Genomic DNA, 24,863 nt, shown 5'->3' on the forward strand with positions numbered 1-24,863 from the left:
GATTTGGGAAGACTAAGCTATTTTCTTGGAATAAAGTTCTCAGAAAACGAATATGGGATAGTCATGCACCAGTCACGCTATGCACAGGAAATTCTGAGAAAGTTTGATATGCACAAGAGTAATCCAGCCATTACACCAGCAGAAGTGGGGCTACGGCTGGAAAAGGAACCAGAAGAAGCTATGGTTGATCCTACTGAGTTTAGGAAGATAGTAGGAAGCTTGAGGTATATATGTTGCACTAGACCTGATTTGTGCTTCAGTGTGAGACTGATAAGCCGATACATGCAAAGCCCAAGGCAATCTCATCTCAATGCAGCAAAAAGGATCATGCGTTATCTCCAGGGAACTTGTGATTTTGGCATTCTTATTCCTAAAGGCAACCCAGATACTGATATGAAGGTGACTGCATACTCATATGCAGATTGGTGTGGGGATAAAGATGATAGAAAGAGTACAGTCGGGTCCATCTTCTTCCTTGGGAAATCACCAATTTCGTGGAGATCATCAAAGGAGCAAGTGGTTGCGTTGTCTTCCTGCGAAGCCGAATATGTTGCTGCTTGTGAGGCAACATGTCAGGCAGTTTGGTGGAACTCATTGATAGAGGAGTTGAAGGTGAGGCTACTGGAAAAAATAAATCTATTTGTTGACAATAAATCTGCCATTGATCTTGCAAATCACCCTGCTTCTCATGGTAGGAGCAAACACATAGAGACAAAGTACCATTTTATACGTGACCAAGTGAGCAAGAAGAAGGTGGAGATAGCACACTGCAGATCAGAGATGCAGTTGTCTGACATTCTAACAAAGGCCCTCAAGCGTGAACATTTTAAAGAACTACGAAGATTGATTGGAGTTATAAATGTAAATGAGTTTTTGACTTAGGGAGGAGTGTTAGAGAATAAGTCAAAAGACTTTTACGCTGTTTTAGTTATGTTAGTTTGTTGTAACTGACATAACCTTTTTTCTTTGTCAGTTCTGTTACATTAGTTGCTGTATAAAAACTGCTTTGGTCAGCCTTTTATTGTTGACGTGAATATACACTGCCATTCAGTTTTCTTCTCTCTGTCACCTAAATTCTATATAACATACAAAATTTCGTATATTTATTTAATTATTATTTTTTTCATTTTTTCTATATTATAATGTTATTTTAATAACCATTTTTAATAATCATTTTATTAGAATATTTATTTTATGAATTCAATAGTTCACTATAAAAAAAATTAATACTATTCAGGAAAGAATATAATAACGCTGGCTATTCATTGAGTAAAATTACCGTGGGTGCCAAAACTATAAAGTAATATTTTTTTAAAAGGAAACTATAAACCAATCTTAAAAATACAAAAGAAAAATAGAAAATTATGAACTCAGAAGTTTTGTAGAGTATATTCCTCTTTATTCTCTCAATATTATTTTGCAGTTAATATTGTTATTGAATTTATTACTTTGACTTGAAAACAAAGCAAGAAATCAGTGTCCGAGTCAGTCCATACTATCACACCGTTGGATCTCAAGGCCCTTCCAATCGTACGGTGCCTATTTCTCCGATGCAGAACCGTTTGGGTGCAGCGTCATCTCCTTCCTCAGAACGAACCAAGCAGAGACAACCCTTCTTCCTTTAACTCACTTCTCTCTCCACAAAAAAAGAAAAAAGAAAATCAAACAAAACCCTAATTTCAAATTGAATTCTCTTTTGGCAAGGTTCATCTCCAAATCCAATCTCGTTCTGACCCAGATTGTTTTTCATCAGACCCTAATTCTCCACCTCCAAATTTGCGATCTTTCTGTGCCTCCAAATCATGGAGAAGGAGGAGAAAGAACCGGGCATTCAGAAAAGTGGAGGCGAAATCGAAGACGCCGAACCCATCGAGCTCGTTCTGTTTCAAGTGCCTGAGTGTTACGTCTACATAGTGAGTCTTCCGTCTTTCTCTTCGTAGGTTTGTCTCAAAATTCGATTTTGGGCAATGAGTTTTGAGAGGGATGTGATTTCAATTTACAACTTAATGGGGGTGTATAGATGATCAAGTTTGTGCTGATTAATAACTTAAGCTTATTTAGGAATTATGATGGCACTGAATCTTGCTTTAGTTTTTTTTTTTTTTTTTTTAATTTAAAGTTGAATTTTCTGTGAATGGGTCGGTTGGAATTTGAAAATTCTCGTGGTGTAAAAGCTAATAATGATTTTCTACTATGTATGCAGATACCTCCAAGAAAGAGGGCAGCTTCATATAGGTTTGTGATCAACTGATGTGTGGTGCTTGTGATCTATTTAGTGAATCTTTGGCATTATTGATTGTCAATGTACTCTACCTTTGTAAAGTAGTGGTGTTATTCAGTGTGTTAGATCTGTTTTATCACTTTTGCTATGCTTTTAATTACTGTGTGTTTCATTGGCTTTGTTAATGTTCTTTCTGAAGAAATTGATTTTCTAATTTTGCAAGTTGGGTGACTTTTTTTTGCTGCACTGGAGTGTGCGATTACTGGATTTTTATATTAGTGAAATTCATTTCAGAGCTGATGAATGGGATGTCAACAAATGGGCATGGGAAGGGATATTGAAAGTCACTAGCAAGGGAGAAGAATGCATCATAAAACTTGAAGACAAGAACTCGGGTAAGACCACATCGAATCTGCTTCTAATAGAATGTACACTTTTTTCTTTAATTTTTTTTTTTAATTTTTTGATGAAATATATAACTAGGTGAATTATATGCTCGGGCATTTTTAAGAAATGGAGAGCCGCATCCGGTGGAACCTGTTATTGACAGCAGCAGGTGGTTTTCGTAGACTGTTGATAGTTTAAGCTGTTTGTTACCATAACTTTTTGCACTTCAGAACTACTTATACTTATATATTCTGCAGATACTTTGTTCTTCGCATTGAAGAGAACATAGGTGAGTCAAAATATCTGCATATTTCTGTGCTTCTTCTCTTAATCATCTTATTCTCTATGCGCTGGGTAGCAGGGTAGGACTTGTAAAGGAAGTGTATAGTATCGTATAATGTAAGTAACTGTTTTGAAGTAATTTGAAATGATAAATTAGTTTCTACTTCTCAGAAAATAGAATAAAAATTCAGCTTGCTATGCTATCAATGTATGTATCAGTAATCATCGTCATGATCAATTATTTTGTATTTTTGTTTGTAAAAGCTTTGAGAAGCTTGCAGCTTGCAAGCATTTTTGTTTTGTTTTAGACTGATATCGGAAACTAGATTTTTCTGTTCACCTTTTGGGTCTTATGTGGATAAACTTATCTATAGGTACTGACGATAAGAAAATAAAATAAATTAAACTTTTTCCCATAACATAAAATCAACTTGTGCATTTCAACTTCTATAACTTCTCTTGTTTAGCTTTTTCAAAAGCGAATTTTAACTTGTGGGAGAAGTTTAATTCAGTTTACTTTCTTATTTTCTTTTCTTCTCTTCTCTTATACGTGTTCACGGAAAAAATTATCCAAAATAAGGCCTATGTAGTCTGTTTTTGCACAAATTGTCTCTAAATTCACTGCATTGATTGTCTATAAATTCCAGTTAATGACATGACCTAGTGGTCAGAATCTTGCTTTATTGCACTGATTGTATTAAAATATCACAAAATTTAAGAGTAAGATTTGGCCGAGATCATAATCTTGGTAGTTGGCCTTTCATGCTAATTGGCTCTCACTATCTTTTACCATTTCTCATTCTCTTTTCAACAGCCATAGGTTCTAATTTTTGGTCCATTTAACCTCATCGCTACTTCCTCTCATGGTACTAAGCTTACTTCTGTTTAGCATATTACTAAATTTACTTTTGAGTACTTTAAGTACTGTACTAACTTTTTCTTGTTTGGACATTTCAAGTTGGAAAGACTGTTGACTGTTGACTTATGATCAGGCTTTATATAATGCATAGTTTTGTTTTGGTAGTTATGCTGCTCTCTCTTTCATATTAGAGACGAAGTTTGATCTTTATCACTTGAGAATCATGTAGGTGGTCGCCTCCGACATGCTTTTATTGGCATAGGATTCCGAGAAAGAACGGAGGCTTATGACTTCCAAGCTGCCTTACATGATCATATGAAGTATCCTCCATCAAATATATTTATTAGATTTATTATTTTTATTACATATATCTCGTGATCTCATCATCTGCAAAACTTGGCAGCCTTTAAACATTGTTTTTATTCATTCTGGCTTAGAGGACGGAGGTCATTTTTAACAAATAGAAAGCATGTCTCTTCCTAAATTTTTGAAAGATATCTTAATAAAAAGAAAACTGCTGAGGAAATGGAACAACATTACCAGCAAACTTCCTCAGTTGATTACAGTCTGAAAGAAGGAGAGACTCTTGTGCTGCAAATTAAGACCAATGTATGAAATTCTGCATTTTTCTCCTGTGAACGATGCCGTTTTCTTTTTTCAGCACATTATCTTTATTAATTCCTATCTTTTGCATGCAGAAATGTGACAGCAGTGTGAAGTCCAAGTTTTTTGAGCAGGGTCTGAACAAATCCCCAGAAGAAAGGAATGGAAAAAAAGAATCTCTAACTCTAACTAGTCCTAGGTTGTTACCACCTCCTCCAGCACCACCTTCACCTGTTGTCAGCCCGCAGAAGTCTCCGACAGACTCACCTACAAAACTCAGCCTTGATAAGACTTTTAGTGCTGATACTCCCAAAACGGTTAAAGATGACCCAGAACACCAGAATTCTCCTGAAGATCAAAGCACACAGGATGTACCAGATGATGATTTTGGCGATTTCCAAGCAGCAGGTTAAGCTGTCCATCATCATGTGGCTTGAATTGGTGATGGTTAGGAAACATGCAAAATCGTTGATTCGTTGAACGTCTTCTTTATACCACAGACTTCTAATTCAGCTTGGAGATTCAATTATGTCCTTCCAGTCAGGAAGAAAGTAAATCCTACATAGCCTCCAACAAAACATCATTAAAGAATCAACCTATATATGCTTTGTTATCGGTGATTGTTTAGTTACTATGCGGGCTACTACTACTATGAGAGTTTTTCCTTCATCTTGAGTCACTTTATTTCTGTTTTGTGCTATGTTTATATCTCAGAGTTGGGATACCTCAATAGTTATTTGATGGTAGTACATCCTAAACTGGGTTCATAGCTTTGTTGATAGCATAATTTCTGTTATGATGAATGAATCAGATTGAGTGTTTATGAACGTTGATTTGTTCCTTATATGATAAAGAAAATGAAACCCAGGTAACAGAAGCTGTAGTGGTGTCAAGAATGTGAAAACTTGTTACAGGCCAGGGTAAATGGACACCAATATACTTTGTGGTTGCTGTACACCGAAGCTATATGCTTTATAATAGGACTTGAATCCTCTATTATTTATAACAATAGGAATGGAGAATAATGAAAATGATGAATTATTATTTATTCCATTCTATTACTTATCCGTTATTTTTCTCTAAATTTTGAGTGTACTTGATGGAATAAATAAAACTATTACTTTTACATCCCTAATTAATCTGTTTCATTTTTAAACAACGAAATCAAATCTTATCCTATTCTGTTATAAAATATCCAAACAATAAAGGGCTTTTCGGCCTAGAAGGATTTTTTTCCCCATTGAAGAATGAAAACAAGAAATTTGATTAAATAGAAAATAACTACTTAACAATCCAAGTGATACACATATAATAGGAGAAAAAGTTTTTTTTCATTTATTATACTTTAAATATTCTTTCATCCGAACGACATTAATATTTTATCAAATATATTTTGATCATTGGAAAAAAAAAACATTGAGTAAGATATTTTCCCGAAATTTGCAGTGCTAGTTGAAATATTGGTAAACATATAAGAACAGATGTTTTATCCTTAAAAGTTCAGTAATTTAACAAACTTTGTTGTTAAATTTGCAGAAAGTCAACTTCGAAACTAGTTGCAGTATCTTCCCTTCTCTGAAAGAGGATAACTACTTACCTTTTTGTTTTTACACAATTTCCAAATCATGCCAATTTTGAAACAATAAATTCAATCTCCGACTACAATGTCCTTCGACCTTCGTAATGGAAAAATTCGCTTGCGAAAAGCTTGGATAAAACCACAACAAATGTTTGATATTTTTTTTTTACAATCTGAAACTCAGTACATTATATTGACAAGCCAATTCATGCACATAAACTTTTTTGATGCAATTGAAAAGCCAATTCGGTCATTTGTAAATTTGAAAATAATAACTTTTCGATAAATAAATGTTTTACCTTTTCTATATACACACACAAATAATCATATAAGAAAGTAAAAAAAACGACAAAGTAAACCAATAAAACAAAATAGTAGTACAAAAAGGTAACAGTTATGGTATGGTTGGTGAAAAAATGAAGCTGGGGTCCACTCAGATAAAGTGAACAACAATGATCAGAAGCTAACATAGGAATCGGAATCCACATGTCAATCTTAAGGCTCAGTGGAGCTGACCCTATTTACCTTCTCTCTCTCTCTCTCTCTCTCTCTCTCTCTCTCTTCACAGTGCTCTTCTTCTTGGTTGCAATTTCTCTTCAATTTTACTACTTTATCCTTCTCATGACTTCTTCAGTCACACGCTGATACTGCTCTTGTTTCTGTGCGCGTTACAACAAGTAAATACTCTTCTGGTTGCACTTTCTTGTTTTTGTCACCACCCTTTTATTTATTTCAGTAATATTTTAAATGGGTTATGTGTTCTAGTTACAAGTTGGGTTTTTGTTCACAAATTTTGCTAGTGATTGTTTTTGAGGGATAGCCCCTTTTTTGGTGGAGGAGAGGGTGTTCTGTTTCATTTTAACCGTTCCTTTGACATGTTTGTATTCTTTCCTTGTTTATGGTGATTTTTATCTGCTTAACTTTTCATTCTGTTTTGTTTAAGAGAAAATAGTTAATAGTAACGGATTTTCAAACAGTGAGATGTAATATGATTTTGCAGAATTATGAACGAGGCATAATGTTTATAGGATGCTAGTTTATTTTTACAGGTCGCGGTTGAGTTTGGCACTGTAAGGTAGGAATCAGTTGAATGATTATTCAATAAATGTGTTCTGAGATGGGATTTATCTACAATGCATTTTATGCTGTTATAATATTACTCTCTGATCAATGTACATTTAGTGAGGCTTTTCGCTGGGTTTTTTTTCCTTGATTTGTTTGCAGAAGATAATCAGGTTGAACGGCCTTCAAGTTCAATTTTTTGTATCCTCTCTCATATCGGACATACAGGGATAGCTCTAGTTACTGTTCCAGTTAGTGTATTGTGATGGCTATGGGTGTAAAATGCATAACATGGGTTGGTAACATGTTCCAGAAGTTTGAGGATATTTGTGTGGATGTGGACGACACAGTGTTTGAGGTATACCTTTGTCATTGTTTATCCTTAACCTTTGAATATGCATGTTCATAGTTTCAAATGAGGAATCTGGAAAGATTAATCTTAATTCTTCCACTGCAATTAGTAGAGTTGCAGCTTTTCATCTTTGATTTGTGTGTCCAAAGTGTTGTGCCTTTAGTGTTTGTTAGTTTAGTTGCCACATATATTATGAAACTGAGAGTTGAATCATGAGAGCCACTGTTATTGTTAAATTTGTTTGGTATTTATGGGAATCTGTGATAACTTTTCTGAATTTCTTTTGTGTATGATTTATAGGAAACTGTTAAGTACTTAGGGAATCATATGCAGACTGTTGGGGAAAGTGTTAAAAAGATCTGTTCAGAAGTCATGGAAGATTTACGTCCTCTACCTTGTGATTTGGATGAAACATCAGTCTCTGAGATGCATATAAATCAAAATTCTGATGCTGGTTTAGCTGAGAAGTCTTTTGAAGGTTCCAGGAATGTAACTGTAAATGATGGTATCAACCAAACAACCGATGACTCAAGGATCAGTGATGATGTTGATAATGATGTAATCCATGCCGAATCCTGTGATTCTAATGCTTTGTTTGTTGCAGCTTCAAGCTATTCTGTCAAAGGGTACAACAAATCAAACCTCGGTGGTGATGAACAAGATAAAAACATGCCTGCATCCAAGAGTGCCTGTGAAATCACTTCATCAGAAACAGATACACGCAATACATCACAATTATGTGAACTCTCCTGGATAAAAGAAAATCATGCAGACACTGTTTCAAAGCCAACTTTCTCTGAATCAGTTGCCATTGCCTCTTTAGCTGAATGTTGTAATGAAATTGAAAATACAAGTACTAGAGAAATCTCCGATGATCTAGAATGGGATGAATCAGCTGAAGAGAAAGAAAAGCATAGTACTTCAAATTCGTGTGTCTTGTTTGTAGATTCATATGGTTAGTATTTGAGTCTCTTGGCTGAAGTTTCATTTTTTCCTGTTGATAACTTGTAGCTTCTGAGGATTAAGGATTAACTGTAACAATTGTATTATTTTTCTGGTAGGGGTCAGAACATATCAGCCTGACAATTATTCTCACCACACAATCACTGTATCTCATTCCATTAACTCATTCAGATCATTCTGATATACTTTCTTAGTTCAGGTGTCAATTCAGTCATGTGAAGTAGAAACATATGATTGGAATATTTTGTTCTTTTCAAAGTCTTCATTGGCATATAGATTCAGCAACTCTAAACCTGTTTGCAGTAGATTTTGTTTTCAAGTGTTGGACATATAAAAAAAAGTCTATGTAGAATCCCTATGTTAACATTCTCAAGGCACAGGAAATCATTCACTTTCATGATATTTTTTAGCTAATGTTAACTGACACATCTTATTATTTAAGAAATCACAGAAACATGGGATTTGGATGAACCAAAGATTGGTGGTACTGTTGCTGAGCAAGGCCATAAAACCGTGCAACAAGATGATGAATTGAAGCTTGTGGAAAGTTGTGTTATGGTTACTAGAGATGAAGTTCAATCAGTTCTCAATGCAGAGGGTAATCTAAGAACTAGCAAGGTACACATACTCCTCCTCTCTCTTTTCTTTGGAGCATATTAAAGCTCTAACATGTTTATTCCTTTTTCTCATGTTTGAAGAACAAGAAGAGACAACCCTTTTTGTTATCCAAGAAGGCTGCAAGGAGGCAAGAGTATGAAGAGCTTGCAATGTTGCATGGAAACAATGAAAAAGATGATTTTGCAGAGAGTTTATGTGCAACTTTACAGAATGATCACAAGAAACTACTACTTCCTGATATATCTGAGTCTGAGTGGGAGGTTCTCTAAATAAAAGGAATGATTAAGTTGTGTAGATACACGACCAACCCTACAAATATTTCATCCACTTCTTAGTCCTTATGAAGGAGATTGAGATGCTGTTCTATTGCATTCCCTACAATACCTAGTATGCTACCACAACTACTTTCCTATGATGTTTAATGTCCCATTTCCAAAATTCACACCACCACCCCACTTTGTTTTTCAGCTTCAAATAAAAAGTAACACAGAAAGAAGCCTTAGTTTGATCATTGAAATGTGAACCTCCACATAGAGTAGTTAAAGTAGCTTGGACCAGTTATATATGGAGCACTGAATGCAGCATATTGTTTTTCTCATTGAAAATGTTCTCTTGTTTCATTTCTAACTTCTCATACAGAATGTCTATATATCTGAATAGGATTTCATGTGCTTTTTCATTAATGGTGAATTTTCTGTTTCTTCTTTTCATTTTTCAACATGGTAGTTCGTTTTTCATTAATGGTGGTGCAAAAATAACCATGCCCTTTTGAATATTTAATTAGAGATTTGTTTTTTAAGCCATTGTGAATGAAAAGTGAGATCTAGAGAGAGGTTAATCTGTTAAATGAATTCCAGATATATAACTGAGTTTGTAAATTGAAAAAGTAGTGAAGATTAATTTGGTTGATGAAGATGTGGTGGTGTTTCCTGAATGGTTGTGTGGTACATATTGATTCCCTTGCTCCTCGGTAAAGAATTGTGTAATGGACTCTATCTGGTTCTTATAGGGCACATGTTCTTCATTTGAAAAGAAGGGAAATGAAAAGAAAACATTTTTATTAAGATATCATTTTATTTGATTTTTTATTAATTGTATTTTATTATTATTTTGCATTTTATAATTAAAAAATTAAAATTTGTAAAGCAAAATCTGCAGCCATGTATGATCAATTATGGGTCAATCATGGAGATTATGTTGTGTTTCAATTCACTCTCTTTTATTCATATGTCATGTTATCTTTATTCTCTTTCAAACCACTTCTTTATTTTTTGACTTTAAACCTAATAAGAGGTTATCTATATAATTTGAGTTATCCGAACTAAAAATAAAAATCTTAAATTAGAGGATAAATTTAAAATTTTAAAGTTTATGGAGTATTTAGAGATGACAAATAAATTCATCGTCGTTGCCCCCGAACTCACCATGTTTTGACAGGAAATCCACACATTGATTAGGTATGGAAACTTTTCGACTTTTTCTTCAAGGTATAGGATGTACATATCCGCCATGTTCCCATCTCCATACCCGCCAAAATACCCATCATCGTCACGTTCCCGTTTAAATTATTAAAATATTTATAGTCAATTAAGTATATATATATATATATATATATATATATATATATTAATACACATTTTCTATTTTTTATTTCTTCTAATTGTTTGGTTTGTCATAATTCACATCTCTAATATATTTTTCATCTTCATAACATTTATGCAATTATGTTCAAATGATGTATGTCATTTAAATATTTTTTATGTCTCACATTTGAATATTGATTTTTTTCATATTTTTTTATTTATTGTATATTTTCATTTCTTATGAGAACATTTAATTTAACACTTTTAAGTGTTGAATAACATAAATCTTTAATTTATTAGGTAATATAAAAATTTTATTTGCTTTACTTTATTATTATTAATTTTTGTTTGATTTGAAGAACTATTTTATTTTGCTAAAACAATTTTTCTTATTTCTTAATCATTGAGTATGTTGATATTTGAAAAGTTTTCTTAGATCTCTAGAGTATTTTCATTTTATTATACCCTTAATTATATATTTGTTTTTCTTTGTGCAATTTCGTTTAATGGTCTTTCAAATTGTTTCTAAGACACACATTTAATAATTTTTTAATATTTTTATTTGTTGTTTATTTTTATAATATAAAATACTATTTTGATACATTTTATATAATTATTTTTTAATTTTTAACTCATTATCATACTTAAATTTTGTTACTATAATTATATAAATAAATTTTATTTACTATAATATAAAATCTTAATGTAACTGCCACAAATTTTTTTTATTACCATTTGACATATATTGAAGTTCAACATATAAAGATACAATATCTAAGTTAAAATTTTATTATTATTAGTTTAATATTTGTTTTTTGTGTTATTTTGATCAAGGGATGTATTGTAACTTTTACCAGTGTCTACAAAAGAGATTCATTATAATTGTATAAATAAACTTTATTACTATAATATAAAATTGTAATGTAATCGCCATGATTTTCCTTTTATCACCATTCAACATATATTGAAGTTCAAAAGGTATAAATACAATATCTATGTTAAAATTTTATTATTATTAGTTTAATATTTGTTCTTTGCGTTATTTTGATCAAATGATGTATTATAACTTTTATTAGTGTATAAAAAAAGATTCATTAGAATTTAAAAATTGAAGTATATCACTTGAAATATATTTTAATTTGAATATTTGTTTTCCTTTTATATATTTTTTTAAAATTTTAAATTTTATCAATTATAATTAGTTAATGTTTGCAAATTTAATAGATGTTTTGGTTCTCATGAAATTCTATTTGGTATTGTAATTTGAAATGTATACAATTATAATATATTTTCTTTCTAAATATTTGATATCGAAGAAACAACCTTCCTATTAATATTGAGTATTTAATAATATTATGTTTTCTTTGCCGTAATTTTTATTATTTTATAAAAATTAATTAATTAATATTGAAATAGTAAGAAAACTGGTACAAGTATGGGTATGAGTATATACCCGTTACCTGGTAAAGATGGAGATGAGACAAAAATTTAATACTCATTAAATTTAGATATGAAAATGATTAGGTTGGGGAGTAGGTCCTGGAGGAAGTTATAGACACTTTTCCATGCACTTCTGGGACCTGAGACTCTTGAAGAATCTTTTCCATTCTTTGATTATATATGGAAAGATAGAAATAAAATGACTACAATTTTGGGTATTCACTTAATCTTGTTAGGAATAGGTGCTTTTCTTCTAGTATTCAAAGCTCTTTATGAATTTTTTGGATGGAAATAGGTATATGATATCGAAATCCATCCCCACCCCTCTCCCCTGCCCCATCGTCATTCATAAGAGTGTTGGTTGAAACTATAGAAGTGCAAGAAGAAGCTGCTTAATTACTTCACAGGTTTCTTTAAAAGTTTTGGGTCAATTAAAAAGGAAAATTGTTTGTATTTTTTTTTTTCTAAAACATGTTGAGAACTTGGAATGACAAAACATTGTAAAAAAAAAATTAAGTGTATATATGTATATATTATACTCTTTAATAAAAATTAATAAAAATGTAAGAATGAAAAAATGTAAATATTTGTAATTAGGGAAGTCACAATACGTGCACAGATTTTCTCCGGATGTATAAAAAAAATAATATAACAATAATAGTAAAAAACAGAAACAACAAATTGAGTGTAAATAGGATAACAAAGTAAAAACATTATTATTATGTCAAGACAAAAATAATAATGATAACAATTAATCATTATTATTAACGAAATTATTATTACTAGCGTATACACATGCACGATAGCACATGTGTATACATTATTTAAATATACGTGATATTAGTAGGTGATAATATTATAATGTTATTAAGTTAATATATAAACTAAAATTATATTTATTAAAAATAAAGTAAAATATATCAGAACAGATGAAAGAATAATCATTGATAAATAAAGAAGAAAAGAAGAAGCAAAAATAGCTGATTTTATAAAAAAATGGTAAAAATAACGGTCAATTTTTAAAACTTTAATAAATTATTATATTTAAAGGGTAAAATTGGTATTTTGAAATGTGGACACAAAAAGAAGAATCTCCTTTTATATATTGTTATAGATTATTATTATTATTAGTATAATAATAATAAAATTAATAATACTAAAAATATCAGCATTAATAATAAAATTATTTAGTATTAATAATAGTAACAACAATAAAAGTATTATTATTATTGTAAAATAAACTTAAAAATGTGTTTTTGATTTTTATTAAAGGCTAAATTAGTTTTTGATTCGTTTCATACTAATAGATCATCTATTAAATTCTGAAAAATACAAAATTAATAAAATCTCAATTTAATTTGATTATTTTTTAATATTTTTGTAATTGATGAATAAGGTGAATTTACTTGCAAATGAATGAAATAGATAATACATAAGTGATAAAAATATAGTAATTTTTATTTCATGCAATATATAATTTTAATTTTAAATTTCAGATATATCATAGTATTATGCAATTTGAAGTTATACAAAAAATTATAAGTAATATTTATCTACTAAAAAAGATGTTGAAGTAAACAATTATGTGATTTTTAAATATACATGTGACTTTTATTTGAAAAACGGGCTGTATAAATTTTGCTGGTTTTAGGTTTTATGACTTTTACTTTCTGCACCAGCGATCTTTTCGCACACCATCAAACTTTCAAAATGAGCATTGAAAAAGTAACTTCCGGATTAGATATTTCGGAAGCTTTCTGGAATTTGTAGAACATCAGTTATAGAACGAAATTTTTCGGAATAGAAATTTTTAGAACAAAATATTCAAAATGTAATTTTCGAAATATATGAAATTTATTTTGGAATGAAATTTTTGGAGAAAAACTTTTCAAAACACATATAATATCCTCTTGGATGAGCTTTTCAGAATATCCTACGGAAAAGAACTTAATGAACCCATGAATTATGTTTCGGAAAAAAAACTTTTCAAAATGGTTTTTTCTTTTCTACATTTTCTCTTTTCTTATTCTTCTGTTGTGTTTTTCCCTCTTATTTTTTCTCTGCAATAGCAGGACAACGGCGGGGACAGTGGAAGCTACAGCAGTAGTCGTGTCGTGGTGTAGTGAAGAGTGTTTGAATTTTTATATTATGGGAATGAAACTAATAATTGTGGGAGTGCAGTAAGTAATGAAGGAAGCAATACCTTATTGTATATGTGTACATATTTAATATGTGTTGGGGTTACAAAATCAAACTCGATTTGGCCCAAAAGGCCAATTATGTCTTTAGGGTAGTTGCTTCCTCACCTCCTTTTTTTTCTTCCTACGTCCCCGTAACCGTCTAAATAACCATATTGTCCATGGCTATTTTTAGGACAATAAGTAATTATCTTTTTAGGAAAGTAAATAATTATTTGGATGATATTCACTTTGATAGAAGTGTATCAATTTGATATTCGTAAATAAAAAAGTGTCAATTGCGTTTCTATTTTTTAAAAAATGTCTTAATTAGGTCCCTTTTAGAAAAAAAATTAATGTCTTTAACAGCATGTCACGTGTCACTTTCTGGTTTTTTTAATTTGATTTTCTTTTTTGCAAAACATTTTTGTTGCCACATGTCAAGTCCCTGTTGTGACACGTGACAATGTCAGTGCAACGTGTGATAAATGTTATTGTATTGATTTCAATTTAGTACTCATATATAACTCATTGTTTCAATTTAGTCCCAACTTTTCTATCTTTGGTTCAATTTTGTTCCAATTTTTTTTAATAATTGAAGTATATATATGGATTATATATGGGTACTAAATTGAAACAATGACACACACACACACACACACACATATATATATATATATATATATATATATATATATATATATATATGGATAGTAAATTGAAACCAATATAATGATATTTGTCACACATAACATTATCCTGTCACGTGGCACTGACATTGCCACGTGTCACAACATGGACTTGACACATTCTTACCAAAGTAGATATCATCTGAATAATTAAACTTAAATTTTAATACATTCTAAAAAGTGTAATATAGAAATACATTTATAATTGTACTATCTATAATACATTTTTATAAATTCAGATGCATTCCCTCTTTCTCTTACTTTGTTGTCATCCCACCTTAGTTCTCTCATGAAAGAAAGAAGATATTTTAGCTTGCCAATGTGATTTTTTTAAAAAAAAAAAATCATTGAATCTATTTTCAACCTAAATCTTTTATCCTTGTTCTTTCTTTTCATTAACAAAAAAAATGTTAAAAATAGTGTCGATCCTTTATATAAAATTTTATGTTAAAAATAATGTCAATCCTTTATTTATGAGTTAGATTTATTTTTTACTGATATTAATACTAATTTTATTAAAAAATTTTGAAAAATGCATCACTTTTCAAAAGTTATGAATATATATATAAAATTTTGACAACAAGTTGATTTTTGTGAGTTGAAGCGGGTTTTAATTTCTATATATATTTGAAGGATATATAGATGCATTTATGATTGAACTGAAATAAAATTAAATATTATTTCAAAAAATATAGCAATTTTAGCTATAATTGATGTAGAGAGACAAGATTTCCTACTAATTATGGGTGTAACCAACACAAACTTTGTCGTTGCACGTCTCAATTCTTCTTCACCCTGCACTAACTAAAATGGACAATTAATTTATGCGAAAACTTGTTAGAAACGTTGATTTGATACCTTCCCCAACTTATAATTGTCCACATTCTTCATATCACGTAAATTTTTTTTAAATATTATATCTGATTAAAACTTCACCTTTCTTTTTAATAGTATTTTATTCAGTAATTTAATTTACTGCTCAAAGTATTTCTTTTGAATTAATTATTTTTTCAGAAGAACAAATTAATTTACCAATTTTTAATTTTCGGATATTGATACCCACAATATCAAATGACCAACTTTGAATTTTATATGAACTGATTAGCCATTACATAACTCTTCCCCTTTTTGTGTAATACCTCATGCTATCGTCAATAACTCAACATGTTCTCTCTTTTTTAATTGTTTTATTTTTTTGTAAAATAATAAAAGTTGTTATGCTTCAAGTGAATAGAATATCTTTGGGAGAAAAAAGGGCTTTTATTCATAATCAACAAAAATATGCCTCTTTTGATAAAAAATGTAACTTTAAGTGCGAATTACTTGACCACCTAATCTCCATTAATTCTAAATGCCATAAAGCACATAACTTTTCTTAAGTACAAAGTTAGGTTCATCAATGCACATTTTTATGGCTGCCATTATTGACCCATGAAAAAGAAAGGAGAGAAGAAAGAGAAGCAAAACAACATGTGGGGAAAAGGCAAGCATCTCTAAATTACTCATTCAAGAAGCAACTTGGATTGGAATTTCATGTACCTGGGCCTAAACCTTTTTCTTCACATGGCCCACATAGCCCAATTAAACTTCATTTTCTTGTGCAAGGGAGATTCCACATTACCCTTGTCAACTTCTAAAAGCTATTGGGTTTTGATGAGAAGAAACAAGTGCAATCAATTAATTAGTTATTTGGTTGGATTATATTATAAGCACGTTATAAAGTTTTGAGACTTGGTTTGAAGGGTATATATGCTACTTTGCTCCAAAGAAAACAACAACATCCTTAATTAAAGTAAAAGGACCTACCAAAAGAAGGTGGTGGATGCATGTAGTGGCGGCCTAAAGCTACAAAACGTGACAAGGATGTTCATCATAACCTATGGCTTCAAAACTCTTAGTTTTTCTTCCTAAGATTGCAAGTGGATAAAACAATCGAATTTTATAAAATTCCATTGCCAAGAGGATAAGGTTTTTGAAAATTTATTTGTAAATTACGATGAGAATGGAAGATTTATCAATAATGGAACCTAAGTTAGACACGTATGGGGACTTGACATTTCTTTCAACTTAAAAGTTTGTGGTTTTAATTTCTTATATGTTAATATAAAATTCAACTTTTTCATTTCTATTGTATTTGAAACTTAAATTAACACTTAGATTTTTACAAAATATAGATATAATTTATTTTTTACTTGAATAAGATCCTTGTAATTTAAAAAAAAAAAATCAATGTGATTCATTTTGGTACATCAACGTCATTCTTACCATTTTATCCATAAAATTGAACAATAAACTAAAAAAAAGTGATTGTATTAGCATATATCAATTCATCACATCTTTTAAATGATATCTAACATTAACAAAAATAGAGATAATAATGGACGAGATAGGAATGAGTTTTGCTATTTCATATCCATCCATCTCCATAGAAAAAAATTCATTTTCATCCCCATACCTAAATCTAAAGGGTATCAAATTTTTGTCTTATCCCCTATCCAACGGGTAACAGGTGTATTCTGGTACCTATAACCGTACATGTTTTCTTACTGTTTTAATATTAATTAATTAATTTTTATAAAATAATAAAAAATTATGATAAAGGAAACATAATATTATCAAATATTCAATATTAGGAGGGTGGTTATTTCTTCGATATAAAATATTTAGAAAAAAAATTATAATTGTATATATTTCAAATTAGAATACCAAATAAAATTTCATGAAAACCAAAATATTTATTAAATTTGTAAACATTAATGGAACTTAAAATTTAAAAATATTTTTTAAAATATAAAAAGAAAACAAATATTCAAATTAAAATATAATTTAAATGTTTGTTTACTTCAATTTTTTAAATTCTAATGAATCTCTTTTTATACACTAATAAAAGTCATAATACATCACTTGATCGAAATCATTCAAAAAACAAATATTAAAAAAATAATAACAAAATTTTAACATAAATTATATATCTTTTGAACTTCAATATATGTTTAATGGTGATAAAAAAAATCCATGGCAATTACATTAAATTTTTATATTATAGTAAATAAAACTTATTTATACAATTATAGTGACAAAATTACAGTATGATCACTACAAGAAAATGTCTCATTAACAACAAATTTTAGAGACAAAAAATTGTTAGTCACTATAGTGACGAATTTAAATACCAATTTACAAAATAAAAAATTATTGGTCACTAAAATAGTTACTATTATGAATAAAAAATTATAATTGGTTGCTAAATTGACCACTAATTAATTAATAACCAATGTTTAATGACCAAATTTCTTCAGTAGCTAAAACTTTGGTAGTTAAATTTTAGAAACCAATTAGAGACTACTTATAACTTTTTATTCATAATAGTAACTAGTTTAATAATCTATAATTTTTTATTTTGTAAATTAGTATTTAAATTGGTTAGTAAAGTGACTAATAACTTTTGGTCACTAAAATTTGTTATTAATGAGACATTTTCGTGTAGTGAATTGATAATGAGTTAAAAAATAAAAAATAATTATATAAAATATATCAAAATAATATTCTACATGATAAAAATAAACAACAAATATTAAGAATTATCAAATGTGTGTCTTAGAAACAATTTGAGAGATTATTGAATGAAATCGCACAAAGGAAAATAAATGTATAACTAAGGGTATGATAAGATCAAAAATACCTTAGAGATCTAAGAAAACTTTTCAAATATCAACATAGTCAATGATTGAGAAATAATGTAAATTGTTTTAGCAAAACAAAAAAGTTATTCAAATGAAAGAAAAATTATTAATAATAGAGTAGAGAAGATAATTTTTTTTTTCTGTTACCTAGTAAATGAAATATTTATGCTATTAAACATTTTAATTGAGAGTGTCAAACATTCTCAGGTGAAAGGAAAATATACAATAAATAAAAATATTTAGGTTAAATTATACCTTTGGCCCCCATTTTCGTAACAAAATATCAATTTGGTCCCTCAATTTTTTTTTTATCTCAATTTGATCCTATTTTGGGAAATTTGATACAATCAAGTCCTTTCCGTTAGTGGTGTAGTAACGACCTTAAATGGGGTGTCACGTGTCAGTTACTGATTTTTTTGAATTTTTTTGAATTTTTTTTTATTTATTTAAAATTCTTTAAAAAATAAAAAATTTGCCATGTGTCAAGCTGACATCGTACCACGTGGTAGTGATAGTACCACGTGTCACTATTATGCCAAGTGTCATTTCCCTATTCTCAATTTGGTATCAATATTTTAATTTTTGTCTCAATTTAGTCTCAATTTTTGTAAAAATTGTGCAATTTTGTCCCTCTCCAAATTTAAACCAAATTTAATTTCTATATAAATGTGCACAAATATTTCTATCAAAATTGATACTTGAAGTAAATATTTTTAACAAGATTAAGTTTATTTTAATTTATATTTTACATTAAAATTTATTTAAAATTGTTTTAAAGTTTTTAATAGAAAATAATGCTAATAACAAAAAAAAAAATCATAAATTATATTGATATTTTATCACATCATACTTTAATATTTTTTTATTTAAATTTATATTTTAAATAATTGTATATTTTAAATAATTGTATATTTTTAAAATGTGTAAAATTCAATAGTTTCTATACAAATGTGTTAGATGGTGTAAAAAGAATAATTATATAAATTTAAGAAAAAATAACTAGTTTATGTAACAATAAAAAAAAATTAAAATTTGAAAACAATTTTAAGTAAAATTGAATGTGAAACAAATTTAAATAAACTTAGTTTTGTTGAAAATATATAATAAAAATATCAATTTGAATAAAAAAAATCAAATTTAATATAAATATTTGTATAACATTTATATAAAAGTTTAATTTTTGTTTCAATTTGGAGGGGGACGAAATTGCACAATTTTTACAAAAATTAGGACTAAATTGAGACAAAAATTGAAATACAGGGACCAAATTGAGAATGAAAAAATGACATCAGACATAATTGTGACACGTGGCACTGTCACAGCCACATGGCAAGATGTCAGCTTGACACGTGGCAAATTTTTATTTTTTTTTAAATTTTAAAAATAAATAAATAAAATTTCAAAAAATCTAGAAAATGACACGTGGTACCCCATTTAGCAATGTTACTACATCACTAACGGAAAGAACTTGATTACATCAAATTTTCCAAAATAGGAACCAAATTTAGATAAAAAAATTGAGGGACCAAATTGATATTTTGCTACGAAAATGGGGACCAAAGGAATAATTTAACCAAATATTTAAAAAGAATAGAAATATTTAAATGTGAAAATAAAAGATATGTTGGAGATGTGATTGAATTTCATGACAAACCAAACAATTAAAAGAAAAAAAAAGTGTATATATATATATATATATATATATATATATATATATATGATTACTTAATCAATTGTGAATATTTTAATAATTTAAACGATAATGGAGATAGAGATATAGTGAAAACGGGTATTATGACGAGTATATGGATGAGAACGGGGCAAATACATCCATATACCCATTTTCATACCAATTAAAAAAGTCGAGAATTCCTTATACCGATAATGTGAAATTTTTTTATCAAAACATAAACAAGTTTGAATAATACATATAATATAAGAATAATTTTATTTGTCATCTGTAAACAAAAGAGATCGTTTTTTTTTACTATAGAAACCACATCGAGTAAAAAATATATAGGAAGAAAACATTAAATTCATATTATAAATAGAAGAGAAAAAATGCTATTAATCTTTATTTTGAAATGATATTAGATTAATACTCCACTAAATAATGATGATTTTTTGTTATTGAGAAAAGAAACATTAACGAGGGAGAAAAGGAAATTTGAAGTGGATAGAGTGTTTTTTCTTTGGAAATTTGAATCCAAGTTTGAGACGCTGGTCGTGCATGGATTGTGTGGATATGAATAAGAAGGTTGAAGAATTGAAGATTGAAGAGTGAAGGAAAGACGTGACACGTATGGTGGCTAAAAGGCTCCAACCACTGAATTCTCGTGTTGGTTAGAGGCTCCGTGACACCGATTATTCATCAAAGTTCAAACAACAAATCAGAAGGAACTCGTTCTACTCAATACGTATTTCCATTAATACCATTTCATACACCTAAAAACTCCTATTCCTCTAAGATACGTATTTCCATTTTTCACTCTTTTCTCATTCTACATCACATTTTCTTCTTCCATACACTTTTACACACGCTCACTTTCAAAAATGTGCTTTATCATCAATTACTTTCTCACATATTAATATAAAATAAGAAAAATAAATATGATGCTATGTTTTGATTTCCATTAGACCTGTTAATTTTATTTATTAATTTACATATATACATGTGGTGAGTTGATGAAAATGTGTGTCTTGCTTTTTTCTACTTTTCAACAACACTGCCAACTAAGTTTCCACGTGTAGCACACAAGTAGGATGAACTTTCCTATTTTCAAATATTTTCCTAGATTCGTCGTGACTGATTAAAAAATAATTAAATTCATTACAAATATTTTGTAATTTTCTCATGAATTCATATAATTAATTAATATGATGATGACTAAGATCGATATTGATTTGTAGACTCATATGTCTCTCACCCACGACTGTTTTAGTATAATTTGTGTTGGTCTTCACTAAAGATAAATTTATATGCACCGAGAACTGTACGTGCAATATATATATATATATATATATATATATATATATATATATATATTTGGAAGAAAATATTTTATATATTATAGATGTAGTTGGAATGTGTAAACCCCTTTTTCCTTTCAGCTTTATAGGTGTTTGGGCCTAGCCTGTTGTGGGCCTAAGGCCAGCCCAATAAGGGGACCAATACCTCTTTTCAGCCCCTAACCCCATGCATTATGTCTCATTTGCAGAAATCAGATTCTCCCTCCCCTTTTCTTTCCTCCAGTAAAAGTTCTGCTAGGACACAAAGATTCACTCCTCTCCAAACTAGCTAAGAGCATTATACCTCCAAGTAAGTCGAACTTTGAAGCTCCTTGGTCCTTTCTTCACGTTTTTACCGTTTGGGTATATTGTTCTGGTTAGGGTTTAACCTTTTGCGTACGTTTTGTTTTGTTGTTCACATTTCCAGCTCACTGTTTGAATTCTTAGAGCTGTGGTACCCCTTGGTTTCGTACCTGGTGGCGTTTGCTAGCATCTAAGAAGGTAAGGGAAGCTAGATTCTTTTTCGCGTTTGTTTTTGAAATATGTGGTTTGTTTTCGTTTCTGTTTTATGCTTAAATGATTGGAAAACGTTAGTTTTGGTATCTTTCTGAGTTAAAGGTTCAAATATTCATGAAACTGTGATGTTTGACGTCTTTTCTCGTATTCTGATGCGTCGCACAGTCGCTGGGCGAGTTCCTTGACTCATTGGGCGACTGTGTATTTTTCTGATATGGGCAGTTTTAGTAAAATTGACTTTTCCGACTCATTAACCGTTGGATTGAGCTCAAATTTTGACATTTGGTTAATAACATGCTATCTTATGGTTTGACCGGTTGGATCGTCGATTGGATGTCTGTATCTTGAGACATGTGTCACGCATTACTGCAACAATTTTGGTTTTGTGATAATAAATTTTCTTAGGAATTTTGGTATAAGAATTATGGTTGTGTGTTGTGCTTGATTGTATGGAATTGCAGGTACTTAAATGTTGACACTCATTTATTTGGGATAAATATTATTTTGTGATATATGTATATCTCAGTATGCATTTATAAAGTATGAGATTAAATGAAATCTTGTTGTGTTGAGTATGAAATGGAAAACATGACTTGTTTGATTGGTGGTGGATTGACATGAGACTTGAATGATTGAGATGGCATGTGGAAATTGTTGGTAAAAGAGTTTCAAGGGAAACTCTTAGTGATGGTGGTTAGTGTATACCTTGATATAGGAGATGTTTAGATAAAGGAAGATATTCTGAACTCTAAAAATTATTCACGCTCACATAGAGTAGAATAATTTATGTGGTGAGATTGACAGGAGGTCCTAGTCTTGGGACATATTGGGCCCAAGACATTAGAGGATTAACCTTGTGTGTGGTTGGGTGATAACCCCTTGCGTCTAGACTCTGCAGAGTTTAGAAGCCAGCACAGGCGCATACTTCCTTTAGAATTATATATCAAGAGTATGATCCGGATATTGAGTTAGAGAGTCCTTTAATTGTTTGCTTTCACATGTTTGGGTGCTTACTGCTTTGCTTGTCTATAACCTGTTTTATAATATGCTTGCTCAATAACATGTTAAATATTTTACTCTAGCTTACCCTTTCTCTTTGTGTCTGTTCTCTTCTTTGGCTTTTTCCTTTTGCGATGATCACTAAATCCTTGGTGTGAGCAGATGTGGAGACTCTTGGTGATCATGATGTTGGCGGGGAGGCTGCGATGTAGTTAGGCTTCCTAGGTCCTTTATTGCTCATTGTTGAGCATTTCTTCTTGTGTAATGTTATTTTGTAGTTTCTTGCTCTTTGAGCAAATTTCCAGTTTAGTTTAGATTCTTTTCATGGCATTATGTTGTGTCTTTAGACTTCCATTCCAGTATAATTTGGGATAACTGTAAAAGGTTAATTCTAATATACTTTATGTCGGTGCTCTATTTTATACTATAAACATGAGGCGTTCTATAAATTAGAATTATTCTACTAAATTGAAACGTTACAGAATGTACGTTGTTATACATAGTAAATATTATTGGAAAACAATATTTTTTAGATAATATACTGAAATTTGTTAGAATAAATTCTTATATCAATTCAGAAGACAAAATTTATATTTATTTGTATACTGTAATTTGATTTATTTAATTAATATGTTTTTTATTACAAGAAATTATTAAATTGATGAAAAAAATATTATCGACAAAAATATTTATCTACACAATAAAATTTATTGATGAAATTTGACTAATACATTTTATAAATTTTAATTATTTAATGATAAAACATGTAGGTAAATATTGATAATTATTTTCTGTAGAACCTGTCGGCAATGGAATTTTTGAAAATCTATAATTTGTTTTTTTTTTTAATTTATTAACAAATCTGCTGGTAATTAAATTTTTTAAAAATTAATTAGTAACAATTATTTTTTAAATCTGTTAATAGAAATTCTTAAAAATTTATATGTAAATATGTCAGTTACCAACTTTCTTAAAAAATGTGTCAAGTTTATTGTTATATATGATGAAATAATTATTATATAAATTAATTAAAAATGGATGGAAGGAAGAGAAGAAAAAGAGGAGAAGAAACTGAACGTGACAATAATAACAAGGTGGCGACAACAAGAATAATGGTGGTAGTAGCAGCAGAGTTGAAAGGGAAAGGAAAGAAGGAAAAAAATAACAAATCATTATATTTATTGATAATTAAAATTTATCGATAATTATTGATAAATAATTATTAATCGAGTTGATAATTATTAACAAATAACTATTAACTGAAAATTTCAGACAAATAATTATCGTAAATAAACTTTGAAGAATTTGGATTCATAACTAAAAATGATGAAATTTTACTAACAAATTTTAACCTTTGATAATCTATAAACAATTTTGATTTACAAATCCATAAAAAATTGTGTTCTTTTTAATGAATTTATGAAGAAAAAAATAGCTACAAATTTTGAATATGGAATATTAGTTGAGTAAGCATTTGATATGATGGAGTTTGAGCAGTGTTTTTGACAACAAAGTAATGTTTTTTATATGATGGAGCTGACCCTTGGCATGCCTTAAAAATTGACTCACTAACAAACTCCATTACTTTAAAACTATTCCTAAACTTTAAAATACAACTTACATATTAGCCAAAGCAACCTCCACCATCTGCCAATTCTTTTTCTTTCTTTTTCTTTTCTTTTGTTGCTCTCAACTCATTTCTTAACTAATAAGATAATCACAGAGTGGAGTTTGTATACGAAGCACTCCATCATTGGATCATTGTGCACTTCTTTTTCACTCGTGTGAATTACTATTTTCTATATATTTCTAAACATAACATATAATACATACACATTCTT

The 24,863-nt window shown here is 29.4% G+C and overlaps 2 protein-coding genes and 1 long non-coding RNA gene across 6 annotated transcripts; all 3 read left to right on the top strand.

The window, feature by feature from the left end:
• The first annotated feature begins 1,462 nt into the window (after positions 1–1,462).
• LOC114185416 (adaptin ear-binding coat-associated protein 2) lies at positions 1,463–5,226 on the top strand. Its single transcript, XM_028073129.1, has 8 exons — positions 1,463–1,913; positions 2,204–2,235; positions 2,516–2,616; positions 2,705–2,777; positions 2,866–2,897; positions 3,979–4,069; positions 4,244–4,358; positions 4,448–5,226. Exons 1-8 carry the CDS (start codon positions 1,803–1,805, stop codon positions 4,763–4,765), a joined length of 873 nt encoding a protein of 290 aa, XP_027928930.1. The 5' UTR covers positions 1,463–1,802; the 3' UTR covers positions 4,766–5,226.
• A 1,179-nt stretch (positions 5,227–6,405) lies between these two features.
• LOC114185594 lies at positions 6,406–9,609 on the top strand. Of its 4 annotated transcripts, XM_028073424.1 has the most exons (6): positions 6,407–6,608; positions 7,156–7,351; positions 7,646–7,850; positions 7,950–8,300; positions 8,751–8,926; positions 9,007–9,609. In XM_028073424.1, the coding sequence occupies exons 2-6, from the start codon at positions 7,259–7,261 to the stop codon at positions 9,193–9,195; spliced, it is 1,014 nt and encodes a 337-aa protein (XP_027929225.1). In that variant the 5' UTR covers positions 6,407–6,608; positions 7,156–7,258; the 3' UTR covers positions 9,196–9,609. The 4 variants fall into 4 exon arrangements, with proteins under 4 accessions (XP_027929223.1, XP_027929224.1, XP_027929226.1 ...); XM_028073422.1 differs by having other exon boundaries at positions 6,406–6,608; positions 7,646–8,300; XM_028073423.1 differs by having other exon boundaries at positions 6,406–6,608; positions 7,646–8,300; positions 8,760–8,926.
• Positions 9,610–21,720: 12,111 nt separating this feature from the next.
• On the top strand, positions 21,721–23,456 carry LOC114183300. The gene is made up of 3 exons (XR_003604336.1): positions 21,721–21,817; positions 21,935–22,008; positions 23,185–23,456. It is a non-coding gene; the product is annotated as an uncharacterized LOC114183300 (long non-coding RNA).
• Positions 23,457–24,863: the final 1,407 nt, after the last annotated feature.

Source organism: Vigna unguiculata, chromosome 5 (genome assembly GCF_004118075.2).
Source record: "Vigna unguiculata cultivar IT97K-499-35 chromosome 5, ASM411807v1, whole genome shotgun sequence".
Classification (NCBI taxonomy): domain Eukaryota; kingdom Viridiplantae; phylum Streptophyta; class Magnoliopsida; order Fabales; family Fabaceae; genus Vigna; species Vigna unguiculata.